General features: G+C 46.5%; 1 protein-coding gene across 2 annotated transcripts in view; it reads left to right on the forward strand.

Moving 5' to 3' along the window:
- Window positions 1-8,907, forward strand: part of SLC6A16 (solute carrier family 6 member 16) — a 31,738-nt gene extending 22,831 nt beyond the window's left edge. For both annotated transcript variants that reach the window (XM_033169439.1, XM_033169438.1), the window contains exons 8-13: window positions 1,037-1,278; window positions 3,228-3,417; window positions 4,902-5,103; window positions 6,282-6,441; window positions 6,619-6,781; window positions 8,458-8,907. In XM_033169439.1, the coding sequence (XP_033025330.1) occupies window positions 1,037-1,278; window positions 3,228-3,417; window positions 4,902-5,103; window positions 6,282-6,441; window positions 6,619-6,781; window positions 8,458-8,724 (1,224 nt within the window). In that variant the 3' untranslated portion in view covers window positions 8,725-8,907. The remainder of the gene's footprint in view (window positions 1-1,036; window positions 1,279-3,227; window positions 3,418-4,901; window positions 5,104-6,281; window positions 6,442-6,618; window positions 6,782-8,457) is intronic.
- Window positions 8,908-11,160: the final 2,253 nt, after the last annotated feature.

Consider the following 11,160-nt stretch of genomic DNA (forward strand, 5'->3'; position numbering starts at 1 on the left):
TTGATCCATTTGGCTCAGCATTGTCTACACTGACTGGCAGCAGCTTTCCAGGGTTTCAGACAGGAGTCTGTACCTGCCCTACCTGGAGATGCAGAGGATTGAACCAGGCAGAGCAGATGCACTTACTGCCACTGAGCTATGGCCCTTCCTGAGAACAGGGTGTCTCAACCTGCTTGTGGAATGCCGGAAGGGAAGGTGCTAAACCTGTAGCCCATGAAACGTATTCCACAGCTTCCAGATGGCAGAGTTCAGGTTGCTCTTGCTTCTAGCCGAGGCCAGTTGGACTTCTAAATATGATGGAGCCCTCTGCAGGGCATCTCAACTCATTTGCAAGGATGTTCATAAGCAGGCACTCCTTAAGAAATAGCCAGGACCCAGATCATTCTGCCTTTGTGTAGGGTAATGCAAATCTTGGTTAGGTTGAGATGGAGTTTATAAACCTACTTCTAGCCATGATTGCAGCCTCGGGTTAGAGGTTGTGAAGGGTTATGAGGATGAAGGTGAACAGCAGTGAATCCTGTGACACCTGCAATACTCGGCATGCTTACTTACGAGTGAAACCCATTTTATTTTGAGCAAGCATACATAGGATTGGGCTGCAAACTCCTGCCAGACACTGACCGCTTCATCAGATGCATGAAGTACTATCCTTGCATTGGCAAGTAGGTGCATATATGGGCACAGAGAGTGAAAAAAAATGTGAACAGTGGAGTTAAATCACTATGAAAAGTGGAAGTTCTATGTAAAATTTAAATGCTTGCAAAATAAATGGTGGCTATTTGCCAGAACAGCAATGGGAAATGAGGGGCGGGGAAGCAAAATTAAGATGACAAAGCACAGTTAAGACAAGGGTGGTAAAACCTGTTGTGTGAGAGGAGACCATTATCTTGATTTGGGCCTAAATGCATAGAATCAAACTTCCTGACAATTTCTAATTTGCAAGTATTTACTTATATTGGGGAAACCCCTCTCCTTTTCTGAGGATGAATTCATGAGGATGAATCCTGTACCCTTGTCCTCTTTGCCCAACCTCTAGCTGTCCATCTGGGGAGACATGCAGGTCTGGCGCCAGGCAGCCACCCAGGTGTTCTTTGCCCTGGGACTGGGCTTTGGGACCATCATTGCCTACTCCAGCTATAACCCACGCCACAACAACTGCCACATCGACGGGCTGCTGGTGTCTGGGATCAACTTCCTTACTTCAGTGCTGGCCACGCTTGTAGTGTTTGCCGTGCTGGGCTTCCGTGCCAACATGATCACACGGGACTGTGTGGAGAGGTGGGTAGCTGCCTGCCTGTGTCCTGCCCCCCCCCCCACTTTTGACATATTTAGCTCTTTTGGGTTCTGCTGCTGTAGGACAAGGCTGCAGGCAGGGACAACCTTGGCTTTATTTCCCATGCTCAGTGGTTCTGTGTTGGGTTTTTTTTGAATAAAACACGGAAGCATGTATGCAAACAAGTAAGTTATGCAAGATCAATCAAATTTTATTAAACGGTCACAGACCAAATCGACCTCTTCAACTGGACAGCGAAGCACACACAAGACAAACAACACGAAACGACAGCATTTCAAAATTAAGAGCTTAAATAAAATTAAACGTTTGCCTTCGCCTGTGCATTGTCAACGGAGAGCTCATATTTCCTGCGTCTAATAGCAGAAACGCAGAATTTGGCAACATTAATTGTAGTCTCAGAGACCTTGTCTTCTACTAAGGGCTCTCAAGCGTTGGGATTCTGATTCATTTTTAAACTTGTGAAGAACTGGGGTAATAAAAGTCTGCAGTAAATCCTCGTAGAAACTGCAATGCAGCAGTATATGCAGGTTTGTTTCCACCTCCAAGGAGCCACATGGGCAAACACGTGACTCATACGGTTTGCCTTCATACCTGCCTAGTAACAGGGCAGAGGGCAACACGTTGAATCTGACCAAAGTGAAGGAATGTCTATACTTGGGTATTTGTAGTTATGCAAGATTGTTTATAACCACCCTGATGCCATCAGGAGTTCAAAGAATTACACACACACACACACACACACAGAGCGAGAGAGAGAGAGGAATTCCTGGAGGGGCCCTCAGATCCACCCCTTGCTGAGTTAGGTTTGTATCCAACCATCATCTTCCGAATTTTACCCACCCACGGCCATTTAGAGGGCTGTTTTGGAGAAATTCCACTCCATTGTTATTACAGTCGTACCTTGGTTTTTGAACAGCTTAGTTCTCGAACGCTTTGGCTCCCGAACGCCGCAAACCTGGAAGTGACTGTTCCGGTTTGCAAACGTATTTTTGGAATCCGAATGTCCAACGGGGCTTCCAATTGGCTGCAGGAGCTTCCTGCAGCCAATCAGAAGTCGTGCTTTGGCTTCCTGAACGTTTTGGAAGTTGAATGGACTTCCAAGGTATGACTGTATTCTTATGTAAATTTGTATACCACACTTGCATCTGTAGATGTCAGGGTGGTTGACAACATAAAAATACAATATAAAAATAATATTACATAATTATTTTACATAATAAAAGCAAGGACAAAAACAAACCAATCACCCCTCCCACAACTATTATTATTATTATTATTATTATTATTATCTCATCTGAAACTTATTTTGGCATCATCCAGGAATCCATTCAGTTTGAGTAAGGCTCATTACATGCTCCCAAGCTTCCGTCCTTCAGAGGAGCAAAGGGAAGAGCCTTGGAAGTTGTGTGTTGATGTACATTCCTGCCTTCCTTCCGTGATGAAAGGAGCAAGCTTGGAGACGGATCATAGCCCAGGGCATCTGAGCAGAGCACCTGCTTTTGCACTCGGAAGACCCCTGGTTCAGTCTCCAACATCTCCAGGAGGGGCTGGAAGAGATCTCCTTCTGAAACCCCGGAGAGCCACTGCCAGTCAGTGTAGACAGTGCTGAGGGTCTGGCTCAGCATAAGGGCAGCTTCCTGAGTTCCTCTGAGCAGCATCCATGCAGTGACCTGATCCTGACTCAAGGGGCCAGCCCTTGGGAGATGCCCACATACAGAATTGTAGAGTTGGAAGGGACCACAAGAGCCATCTGTTCCAATCCCCTGCAAATGCAAGAACCTTTTGCCCAACGTGGGGCTCAAACCCACAACCCTTAGATTAAGAGTCTCATGCTCTACCCAGCTAGTTGGCTTTTTGTTTTCAGATTTGGAGTAATTCCTGATTAATGGCCTCGCCGCTTGCCATTCTTTTTCTCTCCCCCCCCCCCACCCAGGAATACAAAAACCTTGTCTCTTCTAGCATCAAACGGCTCCCTCCCTGCTGCGCTGCCCCACCTTGGAAATTTCTCTGACCTCTCGGCCGCTGAGTACAGCGCTTGGTATCAGGGTCTTCAGAACGACATAGCAGAGTGGCTGCAGATGTGGAACATCAGTGACTGCCGCGCAGAGGATGAGATGAACAAGGTGACTGGGGAGGAGGAAGGATGGCAGGCTGGGCTGCTGCGAAAGTGGGGAAAACCGTCAGAAGCAGCTGCTTTTGGGGGTTGTGTCCGAGGGGCTTGCATAACTTGTGCCATGTCACTCGAAATGTAGCCTCCTGCCTAGTGTGGCAGCATGTTTGGGTCTCAGTGAATTTCCCTGGAATTGAAGTGTGCGTGTGTGTGGATGTACACACACACACACACACACATAATACACACACATGGGTACACACGGTATACATAGGGTGATCAAGCAGGCCACAATCCATGGCTGGTGAGCTACATTTGTGTGAATGAAGCATGTAGGAGCTGTGCCTGAACTGTCATAGTTGCTTTTAAAAGTGTTTAAAAGTCACCTTTGAGGGACTCGGTTTTGAGAAGCCAGATCTGCACATTAACAACAACAACAACAACAACAACAACAACAACAACAACAACAACAATTAATAATAAGTAGTCATCATTGTTGTAGTATATTTATATCCCGCCCATCTGGCTGGGTTTCCCCAGCCACTCTGGGTGGCTCCCAACAAATTATTATTATTATTATTATTATTATTATTATTATTATTATTTTATATAATAATAAAGCAACGAAACATCAAACATTAAAAACAGGGCTGCCTTCAGATGTCTTCTAAAATCAGATAGTTGTATATTTCATTGACATCTGATGGGAGGGCGTTCCACAGGGCGGGCGCCACTACCGAAAAGGCCCTCTGCCTGGTTCCCTGTAACCTCACTTCTGACAGGGAGGGAACTTCCAGAAGGCCCTCAGAGCTGAACCTCAGTGTCCGGGCAGAACAACGGGGGTGGAGATGCTTCTTCGGGTATACTGGGTTGATTTGCGCAAGGGCCAACCAATCACGAAGCTGCTTCACCAGCTTCTCAAAGCAGAGCACTATACAGCGCTGGCTGGCCCTTGTGTCAATTGCAAAGCCTCCTGGAGTCAGTTTTAAGGCATGGAGGAAAGCCTTCAAAACAAAACAAAACCAAGGAGTGAGTACTTAAATAGATGAAGCCCCATAAACCTAGTGTGGGAACATTTGGGCTTCTAGATGTTGCTGGACTACAATTCCCATCATCCATGGCCATTGGTTATGTTGGCTTGGGCTGATGGGAGCTGGAGTCCAACAACACATGGAGGGTCACATGCTCCTCACCCTTAGTCTATGCCAGGGTTTCCCAAACTTGGGCCTCCAGCTGTTGTTAGACTACAACTCCCATCATCCCTATCTATCAGGACCAGTGGTCAGGGATGATGGGAACTGTACTCCAAAAGCTGCTGGAGACCCAGGTTTGAACAGGGCCATAGTCCCCGTTGCTATTCAATTAGGAGTGCCACAAACTACTTCCTGTGTGACAGATTTCCCAGGCGTTAAAGTTTTTCTTTCCGATTGGTGTAAGCTTATCACCTGCCCGTTTCAGTGGATGATTCCCAGATTTTTCTTCTTTTCAAACTCCCAGAATGTGGAAGGCACAGGACTGGCTTTCATCACCTTCACGGAGGCCATGACCCTCTTTCCGACTGCCCCATTCTGGTCGGTGCTGTTCTTTTTCATGCTGCTGAACTTGGGGCTGAGCACCATGCTGGGGAACATGCAAGGGATCATCACTCCATTGCTGGACAACTTCCACAGCCTCCAGCGCCGGCGGACCCTCTTCACAGGTATGGCAGAACCCATAACCAAGAGACCGGAACAACATCCATCAGGGGGCAGAGGAGTGAGGTGGGTGGGTTTTATTTTGCAAAACAACAAAGTTCTGTAGCATTGTACAGATGAAAGCAAACATCAAATAAGGTACAACAACAAAGGCACAATAAAAATTCTTCAAATAAGTACCGTATTTTTCGCTCCATAGGACGCACTGGACCATAGGGCGCACCTCATTTTTAGAGGAGGAAACCCAGGAAAAAAACATTTTTCTGGTTTTCCTCCTCTAAAAGCCCTGTTTGTTTGTTGTTGTTTTTTTGAGGATCAGCTGAAAGTTTTGCAGCTGTTTTTGCAAAGGCAGAAGGCCTTTTTTTAGGATCAGCTAAAGGCTTTGCAGCTTTTTTGCAAAGGGAAAAGCCCTGGTTTGTTTGTTTTTTGGTTTTTTTTTTTAGGATCAGCTAAAGGTTTTGCAGCTTTTTTTGCAAAGGGGGAAAAGCAAAGCTCCTTTTGCAAAGGGGGAAAAACAAAGAGGAAAAGCCCCATTTTTATGGGTTTTAACTCACATTTCTGAAAAATCTTAAGGAAAAGGAGCCATTTCTACTGTTTCCAGACAGATAATCTAATCAGCCAGTCACATGTCGCTGGGGAAACAAACAACCTCCCTCTGCAGCACATTCAACAAAGGAGGGCGGGGCTGAAAGGGAGCCAGGACTCTTATCTCTCTCCCGATCTATTTCTGATCAGCTGCTGAGCGGGGTCCTTTCAACACTCCCTTTTCTCTTTGTAAAATCAAAAGCACAGTCTGCTTTTGGCCCCTGGGCAATTCAGCTCCAGGGACCACCATTCGCTCCATAAGACGCACAGGTATCTCCCCTTACTTTTTAGGAGGAAAAAAGTGCGTCTTATGGAGCAAAAAATACGGTAATCACCATCTCTCTTTAGCTGTAAAAAGCTCCTACTTACAAAGGTGAGTAACAAGGCAGTCCCTGCCCTCAGGATTGCTGTCTAAAAGGCACAGCGCTCAAAGAAAGGGGACTGGGAGGCAGGAGGAAAAATACAAACTCAAGCCCTAGTTTTCAGTTTACAAAGTTTTTGTAATCTTTCCCTGCCTCTCCTGTCAAGACCAGAGCCCCTGCTGTCCAACAGGTGTCCAGCCATGCCAACCTTCTCTCCTTTTTCTCTCTCCCCACAGTGCTCTGTTGTATTGTTGGATTCCTGCTGGGCCTGGTTTTTGTGCAACGGTCAGGCAGCTATTTTGTGTCCATGTTTGACGACTACTCGGCTACCCTGCCCCTGCTTATTGTTGTGGCTTTTGAAGCTTTTGCCGTGGCCTGGATCTACGGAGCAGACAGGTAATTCTCTACCCTGCTTTCTCAAGAGAATGGGGGGGGTGCAGGTGGGGGAGGAGGTCTACCTTGTGTTTTTGGGCAGAGCCTGTTTTCCTCCTCCCCCTGTGCTTCTGCGATATCTTAACAACTCCTCACTCAGTGCCTCGTCTGCCATCTTGATCCGTTTCCCTTCGTCCGCAGGTTTTTAAGTGACATAGAAGACATGCTGGGCTGGAGGCCTTGGAGGATCTACAGCTACATGTGGCGCTTTGTCAGCCTGGGAGCGATGCTGTGCCTGCTGCTAGCGAGTCTGTTGCACATGGCTATGAAGTGGCCCACCTACCAGGCCTGGAACAGAGAAAAGGTAAGAGGTGCACTCCACCCAGTCACACCCTTTCATGTTTCTGGCCAATAGCAGCTGCCCCTGCTGCTTTTCATTTTAAAAATTAAGCATAGTCTGGGGACCGCTCCACTGTATAAAAAACCAGGAGTCCTGTGGGACACTAAAGCCTACATCATTGTGAGATTTTGTGCATGCAGGAAGGGGATAAAAGTAACAATTGTGGGTGAAGCGCAAGAGGGAACTGAGTGGCAAAGCCCTGCTCCCCAATTTCCACCAACAGGTTATCAAGTCCCACTCTGTATCCAGATGTGGCAATGACTTTTCTTGCACATAGTCCCCATGGGTGCTTCTGCTGCATATCCTAAGCAACAGGTGTTTTGATTTGGATCTGAAAGTCACAGGCTGAAAACTGGATTCACTAGGTGACCTTCTCCAATCCACTGCCTCTTTCCCACTCTCTGTAACAAAACAATGATAGTGATATATTTCTTGATTGCTAAAGAGTCAAGATTTAGGGCTTTTAAAGCTTTAATCCAGGGTTTCCCAAACTTGGGCGTCTACCTGTTGTTGGACTACAACTCCCATCATCCCTAGCTCGCAGGACCCAGGGGTCAGGGGTGATGGGAATTGTAGTCCAAAAACAGCTGGAAACTCATGTTTAGGAAATCCTGCTTCAATCCACAAATGCAATATTTTTTTAGTGGCGTTCTGGGGAGGGAGCCCTCTGGCTCTTTGAACGTGTGTTGAGTTGCTCAGTAATATCAGACAAGCTTCCCAAAGAGATGGCACTTGATTACCAAGCCCTCCATTACCAGGACTATCTTACCATACCATTTGGATCTGGAAGAGTGTTTTGGTTTTGCTCTGGGTTAGTTTAGGGAAGCCAACCATGAGACCCAACTGGCCTAAGAATGTAGGAAGAGAGCTCTGCTGGATCATGCCAGTTGCCCATCTAGTCCAGCATCCTGTTCTCACAGTGGTGGTGCCTATAGGAAGTGCCTATAGTGGTGCCTATAGGAAACCTGCAAGCAGGATGTCAGCACAACAACACCCCCCCCCCCTTGTGATTCTGAAACTAATATTCAGAGACATACTGCCTTCTTCAGTGGAGGTAGATCATAGTTTCCGTGGCTTGTAGCCACTGACAGCCTTACCCTCAATGAATTTGTCTAATTCTCTTTTAGAGCCATCACTACATTTTGTGGGAGCAGATCCTAAAGTTTTAACTATGCACAGTGTGAAGAAATATTTCTTCTCTCTGCCCTTAATCCTGAAACATTCATCTTCCTTGGATGGCCCCAAGGGAGGGAGAACAGTCTTTCCCTACCCACTTTCTTCATATTGTGCATGCACTTATAAACCTCCATCCTGCCACACCCCACACCTCTTTTATTCGTAACCTTTCCTCATAGGGCAGTTGCTCCAACCCCTAGATCATTTTTGGGCTGTCCTGAGCTCAGAAAGAGAACTGTTTCAATACCACAGGCCATATTGCTGATAATGTCAATTCTCTAAGCAAGACAAGGGCTGATGGGGACATTTTCTGGCTCTGCAGCCATTGAAGGCCTAGTGCATCTTGGACTGAGAGAAGCCTGATCCAGAGTCCAGAGGCCCACTAAATTTCCATTCCTACATGGCTGACAGTAAATTTTAAGTTTTGAAAACCAGTAATAATTCTTGGTTGTCTCCCTTTCCAGGCAGAGGAGCAGATGCTGGAATACCCTCCCTGGGCCCTGGGCCTCCTCGTAGGCCTCATCGTTATGGCTGCTCTCCCCATCCCAGCGATGTTTCTCCGGCAGCTTTGGATGGATTGGTTTGCCCAGCGTAGTAGCCGTTCTGGCATGGTGATAGCGCCTGTACCCACAGAGGATGACGATGAGGTGGCAGAAAGAGAGAGCCCTGCTGATACTGAGCACCAAGGCAACGGGTACTTGCTTGTCCAGGCAGAAGATGGGCAAGACTGACGGGAGGCACTTCCAGCTGGAATGTACCAGCTGGAGGACATCTGACCTGCTCCGGCTCCTAGATCCTCCTGACCATTGGCTGTATTTTCCAGCCTCTGATAGCGGCGACCATGTTTGTTTAGACACCCACCCACACCCCCAGTGTGCTGTTTATGGCTTACAAGGCTGCTGCAGCTTTGAAGGGGGGAAAAAAGGACGTGAGCATGAAGACTTCCATGCAGCTGGCACCCGACGCCTCCTTCACACCTGCTGCAACCAAGGAGATGAAAAAGATGAATGAAAGGACATCAGAAGTGATGTGGGGGCAATCCAAGAAAAGCTGCTGGGTTATTAATTGTTTTTTTAAATAACACCTTGTGGCTTTCACTGCCACCACTGAGTCCCGTTTCCCTTCCCTAGAATTGTGATGCCTTGTTGCAGTGCCTCCACTAAAAGGATGGCGCAGGAACATTTGAGAGCCGAAGTTAATTTGATTTTGGAGGGCCACGCATGTTCCAGAGGCAGAAAGTAAGAACTCTTGGGATTCCAGTAGTAAAGGAAAGCCTGAGATCTGATGAGGCATTGACTCACTGTTACAGGATCCGCCCGCTCTCCTTCACATTCATCCCATGTCTCTCTCCCTCCCTCCCTCCCTCCCGTTGTTTTACCCACTGTCTATTGTAAGCCCCTTGAGGGCAAGGACCTATTTATTTTTACTGATGAATCTTCAGGTGCCATATTGCTCATTCTCATCCGAAGATGGTTCAAGCTCAGCAGCTACTGGCATGAAAACGCCCTTCTCCCAGGGCCAGTTTCTGTCAAGAGCCCTGCAGCACTGTTAGGGTCAGGATTGGGTTGGCCGACTGACGCAGGAGGAGGAAGCAACGGGGGGCAGACGGACTGAATAGTGGGAACCGGAGTTGGTGATCTCCGCAACTTCAGTCACTTGGGAAGAGGGAGCAGCCAAAGGTGGAGGTTAAGCCAGAGGCAGTAACAACTGAACAGGAGCCCTAACAGGAAGGTGCACTTTTGTCGCTTAGAACCAGGCAGCACCTTCACAGATAGGAACAGACCAACCCACCCTGAAAGAGTGCACATTTGCAATCCCAACCTCAAAGAGTGAGCCAAGTGTTACGAGTGAGTGCACCATGCTGGGTCCTTAAAAACATGGCAGGTGGAGCATGGAAACTCGTTGGGACATCTTGGTTGCTTCCATCCGGTTCTAAACTTCTCATCCTGCTCATGAACCCTGAGTTCTGCACCTGCAGCTGAGCCTGTACAGTTATTGGCCTGAGTAAATATCTCTTTTTTAATTGCAAGAAAGAGCATCTGCTTGTTGCATGCTTTGGGGCAGGAGCCAGCAAAATTCCTGGATGGAAGTCAGTATTTTCCACGACCTGACTATGGGTGGTGTTGAGAAAGAATTTGGTTGAGCATGTAGACTGGTATGAGATACAGAACTAAAGAAAAACTCCACAGGGTCTAGATTGTCTTAAAGTCACACTGTTGTAAGTGCAAGGGGTGTGTGTGACATTTTACGCTTGGTTCTGAGTGCAAGATTAGTCTGTGCCAAGTAATTTTTCAAACCTCAGTTGGATTTTGTAACTCAAGGCAAAGAGGTAGCAGTCAATAGACTGTTTTTAAACTATTCTCCATGAGGAATTATCAGACAATGTAACTGGTTCAGTAAATGAACTTTATAAGGCAGTTATTTTGTTTCTGGGACTTCTCTGTTCAAGCAAAGCAAGGAACCAATTGGTGGTGGTGGTTGGGTTTGAGTTTCTTACAAGATGAGGGGAGCACAGCTTGCTGTGGCCCATGAGTGGGTCATACACAGGAGAACAACTTGATCAAAGAATGTTCATTTGTTTTTTCTTTTCAATAAAAGCTATTTAGTAGAAGCAAGTATTTCGGTCCTACAGTATATCAAATCTGGAGGTGGGGGAATCAACTTTTAAGTATAGTTGCTCCATTTGTTTCTCAAATGTTTCCTAAATGTAAAAACAACAAAGAGTCTCGTGTTATTATAGCATAACTTTTGGACTACAGTTCACTGCATCAGGTGCATAGTTAATCTAGTTACAGAAATACAGTATATATTCATATGGTGGGATAAATAATGTACAGCTTGTAATAATTACATTATTAATGGTAGCCATTCACAAAAAAATATTGACAATAGACATTGTGGCATGCAGATCATAGAATTGTAGAATTGGATCATGTAGCATAAGAGGGGAAAAAACACCTTTGTCCCAACTGTAGCCCAGCAGTTTCAAGTTGCAGTCTCATTTTTAAGTTCCTTTGTTAAAGGATGGTGGCATTAAGCTCAGTTAAAGAGTGTCCTGTACGGTTTCAAATATCCCTCTAATGTTTTCTGGATAATGCTGTTCCTGGTGTCCTTTTATTATTTCACAAACAGCCTTTCCTGTTATTTTACAAGGAGACTTCGCTATT

Source organism: Lacerta agilis, chromosome 14 (assembly GCF_009819535.1).
Source record: "Lacerta agilis isolate rLacAgi1 chromosome 14, rLacAgi1.pri, whole genome shotgun sequence".
In the NCBI taxonomy this organism is placed as follows: Eukaryota; Metazoa; Chordata; class Lepidosauria; order Squamata; family Lacertidae; genus Lacerta; species Lacerta agilis.